Source organism: Vombatus ursinus, unplaced genomic scaffold (genome assembly GCF_900497805.2).
Source record: "Vombatus ursinus unplaced genomic scaffold, bare-nosed wombat genome assembly UNPS02014813.1, whole genome shotgun sequence".
NCBI classification, from domain to species: Eukaryota; Metazoa; Chordata; class Mammalia; order Diprotodontia; family Vombatidae; genus Vombatus; species Vombatus ursinus.
In genome coordinates, this window is record NW_020954591.1 from 34,168,143 (window position 1) to 34,194,378 (window position 26,236).

The window sequence follows — 26,236 nt, forward strand, 5'->3', positions numbered from 1 at the left end:
TCAAATTGTCCAATAAGTAGTAGTGATGAGGGACTGAAGCTTAGAGGAGAGATTAGGGCTATGTAGTTTTGGTAATCATCATAATAGAGATGGTAGTTAAACCCATGGGAATTGATGTAATTATCAAGTGAGAGAGAGAGTAGAGAAGGATAGACCCTTAGATCATCATCCACAGTTAATGAACATGATATAAGTAAAGACTTAGCAAAGGAGACTGAGAAGGAGCCTTCGGACAGGTAGGAGATACATGCTGAGAGAAAGGAGGATCATGAAAACCCAGAGAGGAGAGAGTATCCAGAAGGAGAAGCTGATCCACCATGGCAAATGCTGCAGTGTGGATAGAGTGAAGACCATTAGATTTGGCAATTAAGAGATCATTGGTAACTTTGAAGAGAGCAGTTTCAGTTGAATGATGAGGTCAGAAGCTAGATTGGAGTTTAGAAGAAAGAAAAAGAAGTGGAAGCGTTTAGTGTAGACAACTTTTTCAAGGAATTCATTGGAGAAGAGGAGGAGAATTACAGAGATGGTATGATCTAGTAGGGGGTTTTTAAAGTTGGGGGAGACCTGGGTGTGTTTGTAGGCAAAAGAAAAGGAACTAATAGATATAGAGAAAACTGAAGATTAGAGAGAAAGAGTAGGTTTGATTCTAAGGTTGACCAGCTGTAGAAGATGGGAGGGATTAGGATTAAATATTTTAAATGGCCATGCTTGAAGTTAATAGTCTATGTCACATGTCCCTTCATTTGTTATTCTTAAATTGAGTTATTGAGGGTGCCTTGAAGAATTTGCCTTTGTCATTTCATACTTCTATAGCTCTTTTGCCTTTCAGGAGACAGCTGTCTACATTCTGAAACAGAGAATCATGTTTTGAGTTGGAGCTCCCTTATTTTGCCATCTCTTTCAAGGGACTGTAGTGAAAAGACAGCCTGGTCTTCAGCTGATATTACAGTAGACAACACTTCAAGGGACCTTCGGCAATCCCAGGAAACCTGAACGTGTGCAAGTGACTTTGTTCGCACTTCAAACCAGTAACTGCACAACGTGGGCATGGGAAGGGACTACAAGAAAGACATTAATTCAAAACAGACAAAGTTATTATTTATTTTCTTGGAGTAGTGATGTCGTTTGAATGTATCTTAAAATGTTTGCCTTTTTATATTATTTATGCCTTGAGAAATACCCTTCCCCATCCCCTTCTCCTTCCCAGCGCAAAACAGTGTTGTTCTGTATAGTTTTAAAAGAATCTAAAAGCCAATGGAATCATCCTGCATTTTCCAATAACTTTAATTATGGGAGGAGTCTATCTACAGAGAATCTTGACTGTTGGCAGTTATAGCCTAAGGGCAATTATTGCACAGGCATTTTGAAGTTTGTTGCCAGTCACAGTGTTGTCAAATGGAGAGCTGTCTAGTTGATGTGTTATTTTTGTAGCACGATCTGGGATGTTCTAAAGTCAGTCAGTTTATTTTATAAGGGGACCCGTTTTCCTGGCAGATCTAGCTTACGTGATCTGTGAGAGTGCTGATCACGCAGATATTGGAATACTGAGTTAACTTGCCCTCTTCTTACAGTTAAACACAACTCTGGATGCACTTTCTAGGTAGGCAAGGTTTTTCCCCACAAATGGTTGCCATTTTGAAAGGGTAGGAAGAAAACCAAACTTTACAAAGTGGATTTGAGAGAAGACCATACGTTTAAAGAAGAGGAGGGAGGAATTTAACCCCTCCCTGAGGAATATCCTTTAGCCTGTTATGTGGATTGTAGCCTAAAAGTTTTCCAACTCCTTGCATGGACAATTGCCTAGAAGATAAAGGTGTTTAAGGAAAACAGTTAGGCATCTGGAACCAACCTTACTGGTGAGGTTGAGTTAGGAAAAAAAGAGGGTGCAGGTGGTTTGTTGCTTCCTGCACATTCTTTAAAGATATCATCATAGTAATAAACAAGCATCTAGAGCTTTAGCCAGTAAGGCCTGTAAATCTCAGTTGCTGTTGCCTCTGGGTAAAGAGGACATGTACAGCTGCCTTTGAGAGATTTCTCCCCCTCCCTTGTTTAAAAAGAAGAAAATCAGTGATAGGCATGTTTAATAGCAAGCTTGAGTCAAACTCTTGTGTCCTGTTGTTCCTAGTTTAAGTTGAATATCCCTTAGGGAGTGGGGGTGAAGGGTGGGATGGGAAGCAGAAGGTATTCTCTGTTCAGCAGAGCCCCTAAATAAATATCTGCTAAGTTGAATTAAGTTGTGCAAAGTTTTATGTCATAAGGGAGGGGGAAAACTCTAGTTCCCCTGAAATGACAACATATATATATAAACACAATAATGTGTTAAATGTCTGTCTATACAAATGTATAGATATTTCTATAAATGGCTATATATTTTATAAGTAGAAGCTCCAGTGAAAATGTTTTGTTTGACCTTGTTCACTATGCAAGAGTTTATTCCAGTAGAAAATAATTATTGCAGTTTCATAGTAGGGCACTGGGGATTGCTGGACAGACAGGTTCTACATTCCAGACGTCCATGTTTGCAGTATACTGGATTTATTCTTCATAGTCTTCAGATTATTTAGCTTTGGTGGGGGATGGGCACTCCTCTGACTTCTTGTGCCTAGCTGGGGATAACCTGGAGTATGAAAACAAACCCTTTGTTTTCAAATTAAGCTGGTGTAATCTTGTCAGAATAGGTTATTAGAGAATTGTTAGAGGGCTGTGGAGTGAATGCTTGTTGGCAGCCACTGGGGTCAATTTGATTCAGAAAAGTAGAAGTGGGTTAGCTTGAGCCTTGGGTCATAAACTGCTTTAAAAGAGTTAAGTTTGGAGATGGGATTTGCCTGCAAGGAAGAGAGTGCTTAACCCTACCTTGTTAGCACAATCTCATCATGGACTGCTTTATTTATGTTATTAGTGACACTGTTTTAAGTGTTGTCCTTTTTATTGTATTTTATTTATAAAAAATATATATTTTATATATATATATATATATATAATTGCCTTTATGTTTAGGAGTTGTGAGTTCTAACCAACCAGTGGACCATTGTGAGCCTCCAAATCCTGCACAGCTCCCAAAATTACTGGGAGCAATCTATTATATTCACTTCTACCTTAGTACCATTTCACCAGGAAATAAAACGATACAGTACAGAGGTCGTTTTCTTTGGCACTATTGGCCAAATTTTGTAAAAGGTCTGGTTGGAGTGTTTGCTGCCATCTGTTTTCTTTGTTCCCATTTGATGCCTTGATTTTACCAACAAAAGCACTGCTTCATATCCTCTATTGGTAGAGCTGTATGCCGTTTTGTTTAGTTATTTGCTGCTCATTCCTTGCACATTACTGAAAATTAGATTCTCCCTTGTATACTTTTTTAATATGTACTGTTAGATCTTAAAAATATTGTGCCATCTATTCCCAGAGTCATTTTCATGTTCATTGTGATTTTATATTTGAATATTTATCTCCATGTTCCCCTCCATTATTCCTTCCACTCAAACACTAATAGTATCACTTATATCATTACCTGGTGTATATAATGCAGATTGTCTGAGTATGACTTATATACTGAATCTGGTAGTAGGTATTGTGCAGGAGGTAGGTTAAATAGCAAATAATGACTTTCATCATGGTCTTTTTGGAAAGCCTTCCAACATGAGTTACATTCTTGATAATATTAAGACTGTAAGGACCTAAGCATGAAATCCTGGTTGATCCCTTGTCACAAATCCACTCAAGCTACAGTACTGCCTAGAAGAGAAATTTTATATTTGAGTTTCACCTGTGTTGCTGTCTTTGAAAGCAATGACTTTGAGGTGCATGTTTTGTATCATATAGAAAAATATGTTATATTTTCCTAAAAAAAAAAAAAGCAAAAAGTTGTAATATTGTTTTTGAAATTGTACATATTTTAAAAGATGTAGTTTTGGCAGGTGGATTATGGGGGGGGGGGGGAGGTTGTTGTTGGTATGATTTACATTAAAGAGATTGCTGCTTTGATACACTCCCCGAGCCACAGAGTCAAGCCAGCTGCAGCTGGTGCTACCTCTGTGTTGTGTTTGAGATGTACTGAATGACCTCTCCTATCCCCAAGCTATCTTCTTCATTGGTCTCCAGTTGTTTCTTGGAATTCCCACCATTAGAATTACTTCTTTGGGTTAAAGCAGTCTCCATCCAGAAAGCCCATGAAATAATAGAAATTTAACCCCTAAGCAAAGGCATCTTATTAGCTTAGTTTATCATACCTGATTGAAAAGCTGAGAACAAGCTACATGACAGTTAAGTGGGAAATGCCTTGAGCCAAATACCTGTGTGTCCGAGGGGGGCTTATGAGAACAACATAGCCACTGTAACATGAGAGCTAAAGGAAGTGAATGATGATAGAGAGGTCTGAGTCACGATGTTACTTTTTCCATAGTTTTTCCAGAGTCCAGCCTCTGTACAGACTCTTAAAAAACAAACCATTGTGGTAAAAAAAAAAAAAAGGCGGCCAGAAGGGTCACCTCTCTTAACCCAGAAAACACAGGGTTTTGTTTGTTTGTTTGTTTTGGGGGTGGGGGGAGGATATGTGTGGAGTACTTTCCACTAGTAGCTTTTTTCCCCAATGCTTTATATTAACTTGTATAGTCAATCCTAGGATCACAGATTTGAGGCTGGAAGGAAATTTGGGGATCATTTAGTCCAGGCCTCTCATTTTAAAGATGAGGTAACAGGGTCACATTTTGCCCCCAAATCAAGTGGTAGAGTCAGGGTTTGAACTCAGTTCTTTCTGCTACACCATGCTGCCTCTCTTTGGCCCCCTGCCCCACATTGTTTGTCCCAAAGCTGATAGCTTTAAGGGGTGGGGGTGGGGGGGGAGGAGTTGTGGGGGTTGGAAGCATTTTCTCTAATATGGCCTAAATCTATCACAAGCCTTAACAACATCTCAAGTTTCCTGCCAGTTTTCCATGAGCTGCCTTTCAGTCTCCAGACGCCTTGTTTTTGGCAAGATGTTCTGTTGGCTATTCTGCTGTCTCTTCTCATCCAGGTCTCCTGCTGAGCTGCTCCAAGGCCTGTCTTCTCAGGCCAGTTAAACAAGCCTGCATTTGTGTCTCACCCAGATTTCAGAGACACGCTCTTGGAGCCAGTCAGTCATGCTGGCAGAGGTGTAACTTTGGAGCTGCCAGCATGCCTGTCAGCCGATTCCCCCCCAACCTGGTGGCGGGGGCTGTATCAGCAACGCCTCTATACCTGGCTTTTGACACAGAATAGGGATGGAATAATCATGTGCTTCCCAGCCCTTTTGACCAAAATGGACTGTGATGGCTCCTGAAGTAGGGGAAAAGAATGGCAATCTTGCATACTTGGTTGGAGATGACTTCCTGTACCTATTGCCATTTCAAACATCAAATTCCCAGTAGGAGCCAAGGGCTTATAATAAGGACTTGAATTTCTTTAGAGTTAGGAGGATTTTCCCGAGGCCTCTTCTAAAATATAGCTTCTGTTGCAGCAGTATCAAGGGAGTAGAGGTTTAAGTCTTCCCACCAAAATAAGCGGACTGGACACTAAGTTTAGTTTCCTGGAGATCCTTCGTCATTCAGTTAGTAAACATTTATCAAGCACTTACTATGTGACAGACACTGTGCTGAGTGCTGGGATTGTTTAAAAAAAAAGACAGTCCTTGCTCTCTCAAGAGTTTTCAGTCTAATGGGGGAGAAGACGTGCAAACCGCTATGTACACACAAGATACATACAAGATAAATTGGAGCTAATTAACAGAGGCACTAGAATGATGGGGATCAAGAAAGTCTTCTTGTAGAAGGTAGAATTTTAGCTGGGACTTAAAAGTAAACCTGAGAGGCCAGGAGGTAGATATGAGGGAGAGAATTCCAGTTAGAAGGACAGCCAGGGAAAATGCCTGGAACTGGGACATGGAGTGAATTCTTCGAGGAGCAGCAGGGATACCAGTGTCACTGGAGAGCAGTGGCTGGAGGGAGAAGCGGGATAGGGAGTAAGGTGTGAGAAGACTGGGAAAGTAGGTCATGAAGGCCTTTGAACATCAGAGGATTTTTGTATTTGATCCTAGAGGTGAAAGCAATTGGAATTTGAGTAGGAGGGTGACAGGTAACCTGCTGTTAAGTAGGTCAGCTGAGTAGAGAAAGAACTGGAGTGGGGAAAGACCTGACAGACCCGCTAGCAAGCTATTGCCAGGGTAATGGCAGTGTCAAAAGACAGAAGGGGGCATATATGAGAGATGATGTGAAGGCAAAATCAACAGGCCTTGGCAACAAATTGAGTATGAGGGCGAGAGTGAGGAGTCCAGGATGGGAAGATGGTAGTACTCTCAACACTAATAGAGAAGTTAGGAAGAGGGAAAGGCTTAAGAACCCTGGGGGGAAGATAATGAATTCAGTTTTGGACCTATACAGTAATCTGTATAGGACATTGTTTCACAATGTGGATAGTTGGAGATGCAAGACTGGAGGTCAAAGAGATTGGTGCTGGTTAAGTAGACTTGAGAATCATCATCATAGAGATGATAACTGAATTCTTGGGAGCTGATGAGATCAACAAATGCTGTAGTAATGTAGAAGAAGAGGAGAGAGCCCAGGATAAAGCCTTGGGGAATGCCTCTGGCTAGTGAGAGTGACTTCGATGAAATTCCTTCAGCAATGACACTGAGAAGAAGCAGAGAGGTACAAGGAGAACCAATAGTGTCATGAAAACCTAGAAAGAAGAGTATCAAGAGTGTGATTGAGAGGCTTCAGAGAGCTTGAGAAGGATGAGGATCGAGAAGAGGCCATTTGATCTAGCAATTGGGTCATTAGTAATTTTGGAGAGAGCAGTTTCAGTTGATTGATGAGGAAAGTCAGACTGTAGAGTTAAGAAAAGAGGGAGGGGAAAGGAAGTGGAAGCAATTATTGTAGGTGGCCTTCTCAAGGAATTTGGCCAAAGAAGGGAGGAGAGATACTGGATGATAAATAGCAAGGATGGATGGATAAAGTAAGGGTTTTTTGAGGATGGGGGAGTGGGTCCTGAGTTTGGGACCCCCGTGTCTCCCCCATCCTCAATTTTGTAGGTAGTAGTGAAGCAGCCAATAGACAGGGAGAGATAAGTGAGAGAATGGGGGTCATAGAAGGGGCAATTAGCTGGAAAAAAGTATGAAGTGAGTGTGCACTTTCCTCAAAACAACCCTGTGAGAGAGTGCAAGGATTATAATGAATAGCTTCCAATTAATGACAGCATTATGTGCAGTTTATTAAAGAGTTCAAACCACAAAATTCTGGTTCCTTCTTGGTAAGTACTTCCTCCTCCTTAACTCGAATACAGATATAGGAAGAGAATCTCTTCCTAGTTCCTGGGTATTTGCCTTCATCTGGTGAATATTTGTTAGCCTATGTCTCTTCCCGTAGGGCTTTGCAACTCTATTCTCCAAGCAGCTGCCACCTTGGATGGGATGACTCTTTGGGACTAGGGACAAAATTGAGCTGGCAATTCAGTTATAAAGATGGAAGTTTGTCTTACCAGTAAAAGTGGGGAAAACTTAGTCTGGGTTTTTTTTCCCGTTACTCCTTTGAATTTATGAGATCAGCTGGAGTGAAAAATGGGGTCATTCGTCCTTGATCCCCAGATTTTTCCTTCCTGCCCCATTCTCTAATTGTATTTACACAGTCTTTCTTTCCCAGGACTTCATGGTGTTGCAGTCACAGTAATGGTCACATTCACAGGAGTATCATTAGGTTCCAGGGGTGAGCCTGGGGTTATGGTTGAGATTGGGGCTTCACCTACAGAAAGAATACATGAAGGACTTGGAAAAAGCCAGAAACCTTAGAGGGCAAGCTGCTTCCCAGGTTCTCAGGAAAGACACATTGCCCGAATAGCCAAGATTACAGTGTATGCAAAGGTATGAAACTCATAGAGGTAGTCAGTCCCTCCCTCGCTTAGAGTGGAAACCTTGGTGAGTTGTTCTAACCTGCTTGCATCTCTGCATCCATTGTGGCCCTCTGGTCTTGGTGATTCCACCTGGCACAGGAAGAAGGAGAACACCAGTAATAGCTACTATAGGGCATTCCATTTGGAAGAGTCCATTTACCCCCGCCCACCACCCAACTGGGAAGTCCACACTCACGTGAGGAACAGCGGCCGACCCAGTCCTGTGAAAGGAAAAGCCGTCATTGACAGAGCCTCCAGCTCCAGCACCTTCTGCCCTAACTTGGCAATGATAGAATAAAGTGGGAGGGGGGCAGGGTTATCTAGGGAGGAAGGGGTGTTGAAGGCCCAGATCTAGAGGCACAATTTTAATATCCTTTTTCCATCCTGTTGCTAGGTTGAAACTCAGGACAGAGAGGAACTGGCCTAGATTTGTGAGATTAAAGCCCGAGAGGGTTACCCCATTCGTTTCTCAAGGGAAGGGACCTCTAGTAGAGAATACAGTTGAGCGGAGGATTAGGGTTAAAGGAGTGCCTATATCCCTTGTCTAATGTTAGCTTGAGTTGGCAAGAGCAGGCACCATCTCCCAAACTCCCACTCACGAGGGAAGGTCTCTGGGTGCCGAACAGCATACTGGAACACCAGCAGGGAGGCCACTGTAGCCACTACCATTCCAGTGCCTGCTGCACCCAGCACAGCAGGGTAGGCATTGAAGGGAGGATCCACTGGAAGAGGAGAGAGCAGGATTCATTGGATGAGCATGAGGCCAATATTTGGGCCAGGTAGTAGGAGCTCCCTTCCAGTTAATTAGCAGACAAGGTCAAACTCTAAAGTCACCTAAAGGGTACCCCATTCCCAATTACCTCCTTGTCTACTTTTGGAGTTTGGAGAAAACTCTTAATAATTCACATTTATTCAGTAGTTCACTTCTCACAATTCTATGAAGTAAATTGTACAAATAAGTGTATTATCCCCATTTTACAGATGAGAAAACAAAGACTTGGGGAGGTGATTTCCTCAAAGTCACTCAGCTGTTAAGTTGCAGAGTCAAAACTCAAACCCAAGTCTTTTGATTTCAAGTCTAGTATTATTCTCAGCATTGCCCAGTGCTACCCTCCGCCTTTGAAGGCGGCTAAAGAGATCAAGTTCTTCTTTGAAGGAGTAAAAGCTAGGTCTGTTTTGTTGACTATAGAGCTCTTTTGGTTCTTGCCATCTCTCTTATACTCTCCCATATGGAAATCTATGGCCTGATTTGGAATTTCCTTGGGATTTCCCCGTTGAAGTGCAAGTCTGCTAAATTAGAGATTCTAGAGTTCCCATGATCCTTGTCATATGAGAAATGAGTGTATTTATGTGTACTATGAGAGTGAAGAAGGAAAGCAAGAGGTGAGAACCTCAGTCCACTTGATGAGAGGGAGATGTAAGAATGTGAGACTTTGAGTAGCCCACCTCCAGGGGCTTAGGCTTTGGAGTAGCACATTTGTACCTTTTAAGTACAGAGCTAAGGATTGGCAGACAGTAGACTTGCTCTGCCTTTTCTCTACTCAATCATGGAAATGGGCAGATGGGAGAGACTGAGTTTAAAAAATGGCAACCAACCTTGGTAGAGAGGGCCTAGATTGTCCTCCTCTGGAGGAAAGACCAACTGTTGAGTTCCCTTTTCAACTTTTCCCTTGTGCCTCTTGAGGGGGCAGCAAGCAGGGTTGGGGATTTGTCTCTTCTCCCTCCCCACCCCAGTTAGCAATGACATCTTGTTGTAGAAGAAGTTTCCAAGGAAACATGGTATAGCTGCAGAGTTGAGAAGAGTCAAGAGCATGGAGATCCTGCCCTGGAGGTGTCAGGCCTCGTGACTGAGGATTCTGTTGGTTTTACCTAGTATATGAACGTCATCTTTTCCCCAAGAGGTGTAGTGGTACCCTAGGCCAAAATTTCAGCTGTGCCCAAAGCTGGTAACAGTAGAGACCCAACCATCTGCTAGTCCTAGGGTACAGTTATTGTTCTTTCTGTAAGTGTTTATAGCAGTACCCCAGACCAGAATTTCAGCCGCCTTTAGCTGGAGACAGTAAAGACCATCAGGGCCTAGCGTCAGGGCCGTGTACCTACGCTGTAGTGAGCAGCTTGCCCATCAGAGATGCTCACTCCACAAGGAGCAGTGTGAGGCCATCACATGAAGACATCGGAGTCTCTGGTGGTAGCCGAGGTATGAGTTGTCTTGGCCACATGGGTTCTGTATGCCTACGTTTCTCCACTTACAAACTCTATGGGCATCTATTCTTCCTGCTGACTGTCTGTTTGTGAGAGTGTGCCACTAGGTTTTGTGGCTATTTTTCTTACTATGCGCCCTTGCTTTGAGTTAATTGTATCTTTGGCTGACTCTCAGCATTTAAATATATTGATGGAGTCTTATGTGCTATGGTTTAACCGTGAACCTGGGGTATAGTGCAAGCTGGGAGGGCCATTGGCAGGGATGGGACTACACTAATATTTATGTAGCACTTTGTGGCTTACAAATTGTTTTATATAATCTCATTTGAATCTCACAACAATACTAAAAGGGAGGTATAGTAGAAATATTTTCCCTTACTAGATGAGAAGCAAGGATAGTGAATGGGAGATTGGAAGGTGGGAGGGGAGGGACTTTGGAGTTGGGGAAACCTGGGTTCAAATCCTTCATCTTACACTGACTAGCAATGTGGGAGACTCTACCCATAATGGGCAAATCCCTTTAATCTCTCTTTGCCCTATATTCTGAGGATATAAATTACAGACCAGTTGCTGTTTTACATCAGTGGAGAAAGTTTCTATGTGAAGGAGCTTCCCACATGATTGAAATTGTAGGTCCAGACAAAACAAGCAAACCCACCCCACAGATGAGGCAACTAAAGCTCAAAGACATTGTGACTTTGTCCATGTAAATGGTCACAGGTAGGATTTGAACCCAGGTCTTCCTAACCAACTTCTGCTGCACTATCACTATCTAACCTAACTTCCAGCCCCCTTGGGTCTAATGGACCTTGGTCTTTGCCTTTCCCTTCTTGGCTCTTAGGGACACTGGAGCCTTTAGTGCCTCCTAGTATGGAAAGGAGACAAAAAAAGTACTGCACTGAGTGAGAGGCAATGACTGAGGCTGGGGGAAACAGAGAGAAAAATTGAGGCTGGAACTGGGAAGTAAGAATAGCTCATATATATAACAAATACTATGTGCCAAGCACTGTGCAAAGTATTTTACAGGGATTATTTCACTGGATCCTAACAACCACCCTGGGAAGTAGGTTCTATTATCACCCTCATTTTACAAATAAGGAAACTGAGGCAGAAAGAGATGAAGTGGTTTTTCCCAGTGTCTGATACTGGATTTGAACTCAGGTCTTCCTGACTTGAACCTCAGTGCTCCATCCACTGCTTCATCTAGCTGCCCCTATTTCAGCAAACAGGGCAGTAGTAGGGAGTTTCCTATGAAGAACTTGGACAAGGTTTTGGGGGTGCCTTGGTGGTAAGAGGAGAAGGCCCAGCACCTGGTGTCTTCACCTCAGAAGGGTGCCCAGCTGTGCGGTGATTCAGTGCCAAGACACGGAAGGAATAGAGGATCCCGGGATCCAGGCCACCCAAGCGCCGCCCTCGGCTCTCTGGCTCGATGTCTCCAGCTGCTCTCTCCCAGACTCCAGCCCCTGAGCCTGGGGAGCTTGCCCTCCGCTGGACCATAAAGCCTGTGAGGTTCCCAGGACCCTTCGTGGCCCACTGCAGTCTCACCTCACTTCGCTGTCTCCCATAAGTCAGACTGCTGATAGTGACATTGGGTGGGGCAGGGTACCCTAAGAAAAGCAGCAGAGAGAGAAGAAAGCTTAGGAAGGAGCCTTAGGGACATACGCCTGACCCATGTTCACCTGCCTTCTTACCCCACGTGGACACCAACACACACACACACACACACACACACACACACACACACACACACACACTCTCAATGATGAAGCATAGGGAGGGCAGCAGGGGTCACTGTGCCATGAATTGGGAAACATAGGTTTTCATCCCAGCTTGGTCTCTAACTAGCTGTGCTAATTTTAGCATTCTCCCTTTGTGGGCAAGCTTACTCATCTGTAAAATAAGTGGATCAGATGTGACAATCTCTAAGTTAGCTTCTTACTGTCATTCTGTCATACCGACACCCAGGCCTGCATGATAGACAGTGCAGCAGAAGTATCTTCACATATCTCTTAGAGAGGCACATACTGTTTTCTATCTTTGGATGGGGGGTTTAATTCCGTTCCATTTCCTTTGATTCAAGAAACATTTACTAAGCAGCTATGTGCCTATCACTGTGCTGGGTGCTAGAATACAAAAACAAAGTAACAGTCTCTGCTTTCCAGGCGCTTACAAGAGAGAAGTCTCTCTCTTCTGACTGGATTTAACCCTCCCAGCACTCTCTGCCCCCGTCACTCACTCTGAACCTCCAGGAGGACGCTGTGGCTGGCATTGCCCAGAGCATTCCAAGCAAAGCAGTGGTAAATGCCACTGTGGCGGGCAGGGTCAGCATCATGGAGGATGAGGCTAAACCAGGAGCCACTCTGCTGTAGTGTGTAATGGGGGGTGTTTGGGTCCACAGGACGCTGCTGGGGACACAGCCAATGGAGCTGAGGAGGTGGACTGCCCCCCTGCAGCAGACAACCCAGCAAGGCTTCCCTTCCCTCCAGCACAGAAACGTGAGGTTGGTCAACTACCAGCCGAGGGGCTTCTGCAAAGTTACAGAAGGAAGGATTACCTTTTAAAGGAAGGAGGACGAGAAGAAAAAGAAGACGATGGTGATGACTCATATTTGCATAGTATTTTCAAAAATTTGGAGTCAGGAGATCTGGGTTCAGATCCCACCTCAGACAATTACTAACCTGTCTAACCATGAGCTAATCATTTAACTTCTCAGTACCTCACTTTCCTCATCTGTAAAATGGCGATAATATCTCCATGCTACCACCATGTCATTCAGTCATTCTTTCACTTCTGCCAACATTTGTTAACTGTCCATGGTGTACAATGACCATGTGCAAGACTCTTCATGGCTCACATGAGATAGATAGAAGGATAATTAAAATATGGTCCTGACCCACCAGAAGCTTATCTTGGAATCTTAGAATTGGTAGGCACTTCAAAAGCCATCTACTCATACTTGAACAAGACTCCTTGCTACAAAATCCCCCCAAATGATTGTCCAACCACAACCTGAACGCTTCCAATGAAGGGGAACCCATTTCCTTCTGGGAAAGTCCATTTCATTTTTTAATAGCTCTAGTGAATAGGAAATTTTTCCTGATACCAAAGCCTAAATATGCCTCTTGAAAATTCTACCCTATGTTCCCAGTTCTTCCCTTTGGGGTCAAACACAGCAAATCTAAATCCTCTTTCACCTTCTAATACTTGAAGAGAGCAATCATGCTCTCATACTCTCATATCATTATGCCTATTCCTTCAGCCTATCCTCATGTGATATGTTCTAGTAGGGGTTATAAGGTGTGTGCACAGATAAAGTTCATTTAACAAATTGTTATTCAGTGTATACTGTGTTCAGGGTACATCACTGCTGTATTACCCACATCCTACTCCCCTCTTCAATTAGGCACTGGGGATACCAAGATGAATGACATAAACTCTACCGTCAAGGAACTTATGATCTAATGCAAATTAGAATATTTGTACAAGAGGAGTAACAACAACTCAAATATTCATAATCCTTTACAGCTTACAAAGTGTTTTCTCCCCAGTGACCCTGCAATATAAGCAGTGCAAGTATTGTTATTATTATTATTAATTATCTCTATTTTACAGATGAGGAAACTGAGACTCCAAATGAAATGACTTGTTAGCAGTCACATAACTAGTAACAGAATAGGATAGAGGGGGCTATGAGGTTGGATGAGAAATATGTCACACTTCCAGCCTGAGGAATCAGGAAAGGCTTTATAAAGGGGGCAACATCTAAGCTCTGTCTTGCAGAATGGGTGAAAGATGCCAACAAATGGAAAGAGGGCGGGCCACTGGAACGTAGAGAAGAGCATGAGTAAAGGCAGAGGTAGATGTGCAGGAGTTTCCAAACTGGCCAGGGTAGTTTGGACAAAGTGTAGAGTACCTGAAGAGGGAGAGGAGGAGGAAGAAGAGAAAAAGAAGGAGCAGAAGGAGATAAATCTGGAAATGTCAGGTGGCAACAGATTGCAGAGGGTCTTAAATGTCAGGTTAAGGAGTCTGGACTTTATTCAATGGGTACTGGAGAATCACCAAAGGATTTTGAGTAGAGAGTGTGTTGATCAGTCAATCAGTCAACAAAAACTAAGCAGGCACAACGTGGCAGGCTAAGGACTAAGTACTGGGGATACAAAAGGCAAAAGATAGTCCTTGCCCACAAGGAGTTTACAATCTAAAGGAGGAGCCAACAAGTAACATACAAAGCAAGCTATATACAAGTTAAATAGGAGATAATTAAACAAGGGAAAGTACTGGAATTAAGAAGGGTTAGGCAGGCTTCCTGTAGGAGGTGGGATTTTAGTTGGTATTTAAAGGAAGTCAGGGAGGCCAATAGGTGGAGCAGATCTGTGATCAGAACGGTGTAGTAGGAAGATTAATCTGGCATTGAGAAGAGCTAGAGGGGTGATCCCTCTGGGAGACAGAGGAACTGGTCAGGAGTGTCAAGATGACTATGAAGAGGAGGAAGTGGCACCATGGGCACTCACAGCAAAACTATCTGTGGTTCTTTCTGCTTAGCTATAAAAGTCAAAAGGACAAATTCTCCCTCTTTCTACACACACACACACACACACACACACACACTCATACTGACTAGCTTAAGGTGTGCCACTTCTCAGGGGCATTTGATTATAAGTTTGAGAGCAAGCCCTATCCCTTAGACATTTTATCCCTAGCATCTAGCGCAGTGCCTTTCATGCAATTGCATGCCTGATAGTCGATCAATTCTTCTCTCTTTGTAGCACTCCTAGACCCTATTCTACCCCAACAATGCCCAGCATAATGCTGGGTACAAAGCAAGAACTCAGCAAATACTGACTGATTAATAATAATCTTTAAAGACCCCAAAATCTTCAGGACCCGACAAATCTCTGATGGTAGAATTCCAGGGAACAAGCCCAGCCAGTAATCCCAGACCTGAGATTCTAAAATCAGTTCCACCTCCCACCCAGTGCTGGCCCTCTACAACATCCCTGTCAGGTGGTCTCCCAGCCTCTGTTGGAACACTTCCAATCATAAGGAGCTCCCTCCTTTGAGATAGAACTCATTCCGCTCTTGGACAGTTCAAAATACAGGGAGATTTTTCCCTCTATTGAACTGAATTCTGCCTCTTTGTTGCCTCCACCCATCGTTCCTAGTTCTTCCCTCCAGAGAAGAACAGGACGAGTCCAATACCTCTTTTTACAAGACAGTCTTTCAAATATTTGAAGACAACGATCATGTTCCCCTTGAGACTTCCCTTTTTTCAGGCTAAACATCCTTAGATCCTTCAATCCTTGAGTAGTATGGTTTCTAGCATTCTTATCATCCTGGCCAATGCCCTCTAGATATTCTCCAACTTGTCCATTCCTCTCTTAGAATGTGGCATCAGAAACAGGACATTATACTGCAGATATGGCTTGAGCAGCACCGAGAATGGTAGGCCAATCACTCCAAGTAGGGGCGCTTTGCACGTTCCATGAAGTGAGAGATGGATCACCTAGTCTACCTGTTCACATGATCACAGCTTTAGGGCTCAAAAAGACATTAGAGATCATCTTGTCCAACTCCCTCATGGTACAGATAAGGAAACTGAACCTTGCAGAGGTGAAGCAAGCTGGCCAAGGTCACACAGGTAGAAAGAGGCACAGCCAGTATCCAACCCAGGTTCTCTGTCTCCCAGTCCACTGATCTTTCCACTGGGCCACACTGCCTACCTATTACCTAGCCCTGGCTCTGAACTAAAATTTGGTCTCGGGGATACAAAACTTCTTGCATGGGTTTTCTATTGCAATTAATCTATTTGAACTGTTTTCTTGCATTTCTAGCTCTAACACTTTGACAAGGCAGGGGAAAAAGAGGAAAAGAGGTGATGGACAGAGGTGGATGGGGATACTATAAAAAGTGATGGAACAAGATGGAAAAGAGAAAGGGAGAGACAGAGGCAGAATGGGAAAAGAAAATCCACACCCAACTGCCCTTTTCACTGTTTCTAAAAGAGCAATATTTGAAACTTCAAAGCAAATGTGAGTACACACAGATTATACAAGTGCACATGATAGTGATGTCAGGGTGGTGCAGCTAGGGTTTTTAGAGTCCCTTACTGTCATTACCCTACCAATGTGACAAATGCTGCCCCCACCCCCACCCCCAGCCCCAGCACCCACCCTCCAAAGTGGTTACATACCTAGCTGGAGTCTGCACTCTGGATCAGGATTACGGAGCGGATGGGTTCCCCTACAGGTGAATTCCTTGCCAGCCAACCCTTCATGGGCCTTCAGGAGTTGGATGGCAGGCGAAGATCGACTGCTACCCAGTAGCTGCTCCTCCTTGTTGTACCAGGTGAGTGAGCCCGAAGGCTGCCCCCCAGGCCACTCACAGCTCAGCATAATAAATTGATCTTCTGCAGTAACCTTGGTGGAACAGATTGGGGTACTGCTGGGCTCCCCTGGAACAAGAAATGATGGCTCAGAGTATATGAATGGGGAGGATGCCAAGGGAGCAGGCCTGAGGCTGCCCTCCCCTCCTACTCTTCCAGTGTAACATTTCCGCATTATTTAATGGAATATCCCAGAATTCAGGACTTGTTACCCTTTGGACTTGAGGTCTGACCCGTTATCTATTTCAACAGTCCCCTTAACTTGCAGTAGTAAGATCCATCATATTCCCCTTTCCCCAGCCCAGGCTCCCCTGTCTTTTGCCCTCCCCTCCCCCCATCTCCAATTCGGAGCTCCAAGCCTTTTGACTCCTATGTTTTTCCCCCTCCCCCTCCCCTTATACGGTATCCCCTCTAGCCCTAACCACCACCCCATTCCTTTAGCACTCACAAAGGGTAATCCTACATAAGACAGGTCGAGCCAGAGCAGGATGCTGGGTGATGCAGGTGAAGATGCTTCCATTGGGCAGTTGGGTTGATGGATGGGTCCAGGTGAGGTTAGTAGGGGCAGAGGGGCTGGTACCTTCAGGGCCCTCCCACTGAAGCTGGGCTTCTGGGAGTCCCCCAGGCCAGGAACAGTGTAGGACCACAGCCCCAGCGCCAGGGAACACAGCACAGGTGGGCTGCCCCTGAGGAGGATCTAGGCAAGGTAGGTGGGGCATAGGGGAAAGGAGGGAGAGGGGAGAGCAAAGGTAACGCACTACCTAGCTTTATCTAAAGCCTGAAATGAAGTTAGGGGGAGGGGAAGGGTATATATCTGTCACCCTTCCTCCACCCCAGATTCCCACCAAGGGATAGAGGATACAGCTGTCTTCTCAGGAAAGGGGGAGGGAGGAGTTAGAAGACAGAAATCAGAGCCCCTGAGGAGCCTGAGAAGGACCAGGTGACTCCCACTCGAACCTAAACCAAGACCTAACCTGTCCCTAACTCTTGCCTCTTCTCAGCAACTGTGTGTCTGGGAACTAAGACCCCTGTTTTGTATTGTTTTTCTTAAGTTGTCTCTATCCCTCTCTGTGCCTCAGTTCCCTGCCCCTAACCCCTTCAGCACCAAGGAGAAAATTATTCTCTAGGTGGGTGACCAAACCTTATCTCTCCACATTTTCCTCATCATCCCTAACTTTAAACCACTCCCTGTTGTCCGCCCCATCTTCCCTGTACCTTCCTGGGGGTCAGTTTGGCTCCACAGATCCCACTTCCCCCTTGTCTGGGCTCTGTCTCTAAGTTTAGGAACATATTCACCACTCCATTCACAGCCCCGCTTGCAGCCCTAATTTGTCCTTGTTCCCAGGGTGCTGAGGCCCTATCCAACTCTGGACAATGCAGGCATGTGGGTCTAGGAGCCCAAGAGGTGAAACTAGGAAACCTCCTCAGCAGAAGAGGTGGAAAATAAAGTGAGATCCTGGACAGGCAAGAGTGGGGCTAGAGAACATCTGCCATGTCCTGGAGGACTGAATAAAAGAGTACTTGGGTCTGTTCTGAGTTCACTCACAGAAGATGGTGAGCTGGATGGTGGCCTGGGTGTGGGTATCCAGGTGGCTGTTGTGGGCCAGACAAGTATAGTGGCCAGCATGGGCCTGGCGGGCACAAGCGATGACGTAGGTGGGCCCCGAGTGGACCTGAGTGTGGTCATGCAGCCACACATAGCGGCTGGGGGGATTGGAAGGTGCCAGGCAACTCAGGGTCACTTCCTCTCGTTCACTTGCCCAGTATCTGTCCTCACTAATCGACAAAGGCTCCACTCTGATCACAGGCTCATCTGGGCCATCTGTGGGGCAAGGGAGAGCAGATCAGGCCCCTTCTTCAAGAAATAGCACAGGAGAGTTAGGCTAGGGGGAGAAGGAGGTCATTGTGAGCTGGAAAGAAGTTGGAAGGAATGAGAGTGTATATGTGTGTGATGAAAAATGGCCCTGCCCATCTTCCCTGCCCTGTGGAGATTCCTTCAGAGGGATTATAACCATGGACACATAACCTTGTACTGCTGTCTTTCTCCTATACCTTCTTTTAAGGCAAGGTATACCCATGAAGGAGGCAGCTAGGTGGTTCAATGGATAGAGTGCTGGTCCTGGAATCAGGAAGACGAGTTCAAATCTAGCCTCAGACACTGACTAGCTGTGTAGCCCTGGGCAAGTCATTGAACCTCTGTTTACCTTAATCTGTTGGAGAAGGAAATGGAATATCATTCCAGTATCTTTGCCAAGAAAACCCCATGAATAGTAATGGCATGCTATAGTCCATGGGATCACGAAGACTTGGACACAATTGATTGATAACAAAAATCAGTGAGACCTGAGTATAATGAATCCCTTTTACTACCAGTGTGAGAGCTGACCAAGGTATAAATTGCACATGAGGAGTTGATAACAGATACACAGCATAATCACAGAGTTCAACTTTGTCCTGTTTAGGAATTACCTATTGAATATTCTTAGAGACCTTATATGATTGAATCTCAGGGACAGAATACACTTCAGAGCCATTATCTCCAACAAGGGGCCACATAGCCCTTGCTTAAAAAGTCCAATAAGGGGTAGTGGGTGGGGAATCTACTACCTCCTGAATCACCCTTTGTCTACTTTTGGAACGTCTGATTGTTAAGAGATTTTTCCTTACAACAAACCGAAATTTTTGTTTATGAAACTTCTAGAAATTTTCCTTTTTCTGCCCTCTGAGGCCAAGCCCAGAAGGAATCGAATCCTGCTATCCTATTAACAACCCTTCAAAAAGTTGAATACAGCCCATCTCTCCTTCCCCTCACCTGACACCCCAAGGTTTTCCCTTCTCCAGGCTAAACATCCTCCATTTCTTTAATGGACAGGACATATTATTCTCGTGGATATGATATAATTTTGAGGGTCCTTCACCATCCTGGTTGCCCACCTTTAGATTTTCTTCACTTCCTAAAATACGGTGCGAAGCTAAACACAGTACTCTAGTTATGATCTGAACACAATCTGAGTACAATGTTGGACCCTTCCCTGTCTGGTCCTATGATTTATAGGATCAACCCAAGCTGGATCTGTGGAAGCCCTCTTGGCCTCTGAGAAAGCAAGTTCCTTTTCTCCTTATTTCTTATGCCCTCCACATCTTAATCTTTATAAACAAGCACCCCAGGCTTCATTCTCCTAAATTTCTGAGCCTTGGGGCTGTACTGTTCACTAGTTTCCACAGAAAGACCCCACCCTCTGACTTTAAACTAGGATCTCATAACTTCTAACCTCTCAGTGGTCACTGTTCTCTTTTCCTCACTGATTTCTAGGTCGTCTGTCCCCATATACAAAATCCTCTGCTTGGCATTTAAAGCCCTTCCTAACCTTGCCTCCTTCCACCTCTCCAGTCTTCTTACCCTTTGCTCCCCTCCATGTACTCTTTGATCCAGTGACACTGGCTTCCTGGCTGTTCCATCCACAAGACACTGCACCTCTGGCTCCAGGCATTTTCTCTGGCTCTGCCCCATGCCTGGAGTGCTATTCCACCCTCAATTCCATCTACTGATTTCCTTTAAGTCCCACCTAAAATCCCATATTTTTTTTTTGACTAGGCAATGGGGTTAAGTGACTTTCCCAGGGTCACACAGCTAGTAAGTGCTATGTGTCTGAGGTCGGATTTGAACTCAGGTCTTCCTGCATCCAGAGCAGGTGCTCTATCCACTGCGGCACCTAGCTGCCCCTAAAATCTCATATTTTACTGGAAGCCTTTCCCAACCCCTCTTAATTCTAGTGCCTTCCTATCATTTGTTAATCATTTCCTATATATCCTGTATATGGTGTGTTTGTATATATTTGTTTGCTTGTTGTCTTCCATATTAGATTGTGAGCTCCTTGAGCTGGACTGCCTTTTGCCTCTTTTTGTATGCCCAGCACTAAGCATGGTGCATGATACATAGTAGGTAACTAATAAATGTTATTGATTGATTGATCCATAGTGTTTAGTTGGGCTCTTGAAACCTCAGGCTAATCACCCTCAAGCCCACTCAACATCCAGTTTTAACAAATGTCTCTTAGCAGGCAAAAAAATGAGGAAGGGACCTCATCAACCCATCAGCCAACAGGCATTTATTAATGATGGGATTGGGATCTGGACCCCAGAAAGGAAAATCTCCCAATTCTCAGTTACCCTTAACCTAGCCTAGCCCTCCATTATCTTACCTCTCTATGGCCCCGGCCACTTCTCACCCTTAATCCTAGCTGGGCTCCATTCTCCCTTGACCACGTGGTCCGGGTCGCTGGCATTCTATTACCTCACAGTCCCCAAGACTACTTGGCCACTCCTAGATCCCTCCCACAGTCTTTCTGTATATAAGGTCCATATCGTCTCTATTAAACTGCTCAGATTCTTAAAATCTAGCCACTGCTCAGATTTTTATAATTTAGCCAATAGCTCACTAATGTTCAAACTCCTTAAGAGCCTGCCAATATGACGGATGTTCTAATAAACCTTGTCTTTGATTGAAAGAAGGCTTGTGTTGAGAGCTGCATGTTGTGATTTTGGGGTCCTAGCACCCCTAAACCTCAACATTAAGGTCCCACTATGTGCCAAGTACTATTCTGTGTACTGGGGATAAAAAGACAAAAATAATTAAATGAACTTATATTCAATCAGACCTTATGAGGGTAATGATTCAGGGCCACAGTCTCAAAGTGTCCTGGGGCAACTCTGAGCTGGTCTCCTCACCCGCAGAACCTTCCACTCTGCGCTATTATTAGATAGATCTTCCTAGTTTACTGATCTGATGGCCCTGCCAACCTTCCTTTGCAACTTTACCTCACACTAATCTTTGCTTAATCTGTGTTTCTGTCTAATGGTAGCCATCTTCTGTATGCTCCCTGTGTTTTCCTCTTTTTCTGTATTTGTTTTTATTGTTCTTCTGTCTGAAATGCCTGATGAGGCTTAGCTCAAAACTCTGCCTTCTTTATGAAGCCTTCCCTCACCCCCACTCCAATTCTGAACTCTCACAACCCGAAGAGGTTCACCTCTCTCTTATACATTTATCATGTCTTATTTTGTATTATAGGCATTCGTAAATATGCTTTATCGTCCTAATAAATTGTAACCTCCTTGAGGGCAAAGACTATGGCTTAGTTATCATCATATCTCCCTTGATGTCTAGCACAGTGCCTTGCATGTTGTAGGTAATTAATAAATGTATTGGTTGATTGGTTGGTTGGTTGAATGAATGAATGACCTTCTTGGGAGCTTCCGCTTTGAATGTCACTTGGGCTTCCTACCTGGGAGAACCACCACTAGGAGGAAGGTTCTCAGGCTTAGTGTTTGGATTGGAGTAGGGTTTGGGGGAAGAACAAGGTCTTCTCCCGTGGGTGCCCATCAGGAGCTGGCAACTTACAGATGACATCTAGGTAGACTCCCTCACTGTTGAGCCTGTTGACCTCATTCTGGGCACTGCAGATGTACCAGCCAGTGTGCGTTCTATTCACAGGTTCCAAATGGAGCAACTGCTCAGTCCTCTCAATCAGGGCCCCTCGGGATCCCTGAGGCCCTTGATGTTGCCAGGCAAAGGACACGGGACCTGTGCCCTCCCGGATTACACATGCCACTACCAGGGATTCTCCCTCCACAGGGGACGGGCTGCTCAGTCGCACCTGGGGCTTAGACACAGGCACTGGGAGAAGGAAAGAGGTTCTTTTGTTACAGATGCAGGAGTCCTCCTGCTTAGCCCCCTCTTCTCATCCCATATCATCTGCCTTCTTCTTTCCTGGAATAATAGCCCCCTTCCCTCCATAATCTGGCCCTCAGAGTTCTAGGTTTCACTTTTTTCTAGTTCTGGTGGGGAGGAGATAGAAGGATGGTGCCCAATAAATTAACCAAATGCAAATATATACAAATGATATGCAAGCCCATGCAAGACAATATTGCAGATTAACAGCGATTTTAGAACAGTCTCCCTTTCTTCTTTATTGTACTCATGCCTCCACTCACCCAAAACAGACAAGATGATGTAGGAATAGGCAGTATGGAGTTCACCACCAGCTGAATACAAGGCCTGGCACAGGAACCGCCCCTGGGCTGCTGTGTGAAGTCCCTCCAGCACCAGACTACTGTTCCTTAGGCTCAGGGTCCCCAGAGTTAGAGCTCCTGGCTCCACCTTGACTTCAGCTCCATTGGTGACAGCTATAGGCTGGGGAGCCAGGGAACCTGGCGGGGTAAAGCTCCAAAAGACTACCAGGGGAGTGGGAACTGGGGCACAGGCCAGCTCCAGGGAATCTCCTTGAACTCCTTTGATAGGCACTTCCCTGGATGGGGCACTTAAAGTTGGGAGAGGCTGTCCTGGGGAGAAAAAGGACAAATCAGAACTCCTGAGCTCCACTGGATTGGCAGCGTATCCTGGCTGGAATGTTACGATCATAGTAGCAAATACTTTTCAACTGGAAAGGAACCCTCAGAAATTACCTAGTTCAACACTCCTTGAAATATCCCCTCTATAATATCCTTGGCAAGTCCTCTCTACTCCTAAGAGGCAGCATGGTTTAAAACCAAGGGCATTTTGTTGGAAGTCGGAAGACCTGGATTCATCTCTCCTTTTTTTTTTTAGGCAATTGGGGTTAAGTGACTTGCCCAGGGTCACACAGCTAGTAAGTGTCAAGTGTTTGGTCTGAGGGCGGATTTGAACTCAGGTCCTCCTGACTTCAGGGCCGGTGCTCTATCCACTGCGCCACCTAGCTGCCCCTCCTCTCCCCATTTTGCTTCCAGTTCGCTGTATAACTAACTCAGTTAAGCCACTGGGTCTCAATTTCCTCATTTGCAAGATGAAGAGATTGTTGGCCAAGATCAAGGGATCTTAAGTTGGGGTCCGTTGATAGATTTCAGGGGATATGAGACTTTAGAAGGAAAAAAATACATCTTTGTTGTCACTAACCTTTGGTTTCCTTTGTAATCCTGTGTATTTTACTCTATTCATTTAAAAACATTATTCTGAGAAAGGGTCCATGACACAAAAAAGATTAAGAACCCCTGACTTAGATGATTGCCAAGGTCCCTTCCAGCTCTCTGACTCTATATTCCTGCATCCTATTATGCAGACCTTCTAAGACCAGAACCAAAGGGAAAAGACTAAAGTGGCAGAGAGAAATATTTAAGTTAGACATCAAGAACTTTCTGATGGTGGTAGTTTTAAGACAGTTACTGGGACTGATGCTCAAGAAAGGCTCCTGCTCTGAAGAAATTTGCACATAGTTTTGGCTGCTGGAGAAGCTTCCCTCATTTTCTGCTGGAGGCACAGACATGAACTAAAGGACTCCAGAGGGTCATTTAACGTCGTATTAGAATAAGTCTACCTAGTACCCAGTGCCTGCTTGGTGCCTGGAGAAAATAGAATCTCAAAATTGGAAGGGACCTGAGGGGACATCTCAGCCAGCCTCTACATAAAGAAGAAATCCCCTCCACAACAAGTCTGATAAAAGGTTATCCAGAGACCATGAGTTCTTCTTCTGTGACCAGATATAGTGATCAATGGGAAGTCACTCATCCCAATACTCCACTCAGCCCAATACTCCTGCATCCCCAACAAGAGATGGCTTGGTTTCATCTCCATCCAAGCTCTAGGGAAAACATGGCAAAAGATGCCCTCAATTAATCTAACAATCAACAAAATATCTATTGAGTTATGGGTCTGTACTATTCCCTAACTTCCTCAGAAAGGCCCCAGATTTTGACTTTGAACTGTTGGTGCTCTCATAACTTCTAACTTCTGGCTTAGAGAAGGGCATATCCCGTCCTGTATCAATAGAAACCATCCTCCCTTTAAAGCCTTCCACTGAAAAGTCCTAACTCCTCCCTTTCCCCTAAGCTAACAGTATCAGACTGCTTGCCTACAAAGTGATTTGAGATTCTCTGAGAAGGTTCCAAGGCAGGGTGCTCAGTGACATCATTACCATGATCTTTTCCCCCAAGGTAGGGAACAAAAAATGGGAACAGGGAGTAGAGAAAAGAAAGAAGAGAATGAGATATAAAAGGGAAGGAGAAGGGAATAAATGTTGTTGTTGAGTTGTTTCAGTTGTGTCCAACTCTTCGTGACCCCATTTGGGGTTTTCTTGGTGGAGATACTGGAGTGGTTTTCCATTACTTTCTTCAACTCATTTTACAGATGAGGAAACCAAGGCAAACAGGGTTATGTGATTTGCCTAGGTAAGTGTCTGAAGCCACATTTGAACTCAGATTTTCCTGACTCCAGGTCCAGTGCTCTATCCACTGCTCCACCTAGTTGCCCAAGAATAATACCACAAGCCAAATCCTGACATCTCATGTCTCAAGAAGAGTGAAGATGAATCCATAGTTTATGAAAAGAACATTGGATTGGGAATTGGGAGATGTGAGTTCTCTGACTGACACTTAAATGCCTGTGTGACCTTGGGGAAATAATTTCATCTCCTTAGGCCTTATTTTCCTCATCTATAAAATGGGAATAATAATTCTTGTCCCACCTGTTTGTTTCATGGACTCAAGTGAGATAATGGAAAGCATAAAGTATGGCTACCAAATGGTGAGGTGCTGCCATCAAATCTGTTTGAGTCATATGTAAGCTGAAAGGCAAGTCCTATCCAACGGCAGTAATTATTCTGCATCAAAGAACGGTAAGTAGTGGCTGGTGGGCAAAAGATGGAATAAGGCATGATGGGGCAAACCTATGTCTTGTAGGGAAGGGAGGTTGATCATCACTCACCTGAGCTCCACAGAGGGAGCTGCAGCAGGAAGCAGAGAGATACATGTAGGTACTTGGCCAGCTCACCTGCCATGGCTCCATCACCCCCAAAGACTCCAGACACAAAACTTCAGGCTCTACTCCTTACCCAGGGCTCTCTTGCGCCTTGTCCTAGGAACCAGCCCCAATACCAGACCCCAGGAGACTTGGGGGCTGAGCTCAGGTTGCCTTCTCCAACCTCACAGGATACCCACCTCACTTCTCTTGCTCTCCTATTACTCTCTGGGCTGGACTCACTGTGAATTATTTATGCCAGATGATTCAGAGCATCCATAATTCAGAAAGGGGCCAGGGGCACTGGTTAGAGAGGGAAAGGGTCAAGGTCTGAAGGGAAGTCTAAGGGGAGAGGTCCAGACCTACCAGAGGTCCTGCCTTTTGATATTAAGTGGCTATTATAGAATCATGAAATCTTAACATGGAAAGGGAAACATGAAGGTCATCTAATGCAACCTCCCTTTGCCCTGTATAGAAATCCCCTCTCCATCATGCCCAGCAACAGGTATCATGTAACTCTGATGTGCAATGAAGCACTACTATGTCCCTATTACATCTTAGTCACCTTTTATAATGAATTACTAGTTCCTAGATTCTGCTCCACTCCCTCCCTCCACTGGCACTTTCCAAAGCTTAGTGTGGTCCTGAGAATGGGAAATGGAAGGGACTGAGGCCTCCCAGAAGGTCTAGAGATATGTCTTTCTTCCCGGCCCCTTTTCTGAGCTCTCTGATACCAAAGCATAGCTGGCCTGGGACCATACTGTTTGGATGACAAAAGCAGATAGGATCAGAGTTTTCCATCCTCTGTAGGGGACATAAAATTCCTGTGGCAGAGCAAGAAGAGATGGTAGGCTCTCCAGGCCCATGGAGGATTGGGTGTCTGATCATGTGTCACTTATCCATGAGGGCTAGGTAAGGAATGGGAAAGGGGCAGATATTTTCCCCCTTATAGACAAAGAGGAGTAGATGGGGAGGGGTGGATTCAGATGAAAACT

General features: G+C 44.7%; 2 protein-coding genes across 5 annotated transcripts in view; one reads left to right on the plus strand and one right to left on the minus strand.

Moving 5' to 3' along the window:
* CDON (cell adhesion associated, oncogene regulated) overlaps positions 1 to 3,985 on the plus strand; it is a 112,910-nt gene extending 108,925 nt beyond the window's left edge. For 3 of the 4 annotated variants that reach the window (XM_027835242.1, XM_027835245.1, XM_027835243.1), the window contains one exon: positions 830 to 3,985. In XM_027835242.1, the coding sequence (XP_027691043.1) occupies positions 830 to 993 (164 nt within the window). In that variant the 3' untranslated portion in view covers positions 994 to 3,985. The remainder of the gene's footprint in view (positions 1 to 829) is intronic. The other variant, XM_027835244.1, reaches the window with a different exon arrangement.
* A 4,439-nt stretch (positions 3,986 to 8,424) lies between these two features.
* On the minus strand, positions 8,425 to 25,281 carry VSIG10L2 (V-set and immunoglobulin domain containing 10 like 2). The gene is made up of 9 exons (XM_027877697.1): positions 25,209 to 25,281; positions 22,469 to 22,816; positions 21,876 to 22,151; positions 18,024 to 18,299; positions 16,926 to 17,174; positions 16,286 to 16,546; positions 12,332 to 12,622; positions 11,406 to 11,702; positions 8,425 to 8,615 (listed from the first exon to the last, which is right to left on the minus strand). The coding sequence occupies exons 1-9, from the start codon at positions 25,279 to 25,281 to the stop codon at positions 8,425 to 8,427; spliced, it is 2,262 nt and encodes a 753-aa protein (XP_027733498.1).
* Between the last annotated feature and the right edge of the window lie 955 nt (positions 25,282 to 26,236).

Bases quoted from the DNA above. Each gene is read 5' to 3' on its own strand.
- VSIG10L2 (XM_027877697.1), bottom strand. From the start codon at position 25,281: ATGGCAGGTGAGCTGGCCAAGTACCTACATGTATCTCTCTGCTTCCTG. The intron at 22,817-25,208 runs GTGAGTGATGAT...TTTTCTCCCCAG, and splicing joins GCTCCCTCTGTGGAGCTCAG to GACAGCCTCTCCCAACTTTA. The intron at 22,152-22,468 runs GTGAGTGGAGGC...TCCTTCTCCCAG, and splicing joins CATCATCTTGTCTGTTTTGG to TGCCTGTGTCTAAGCCCCAG.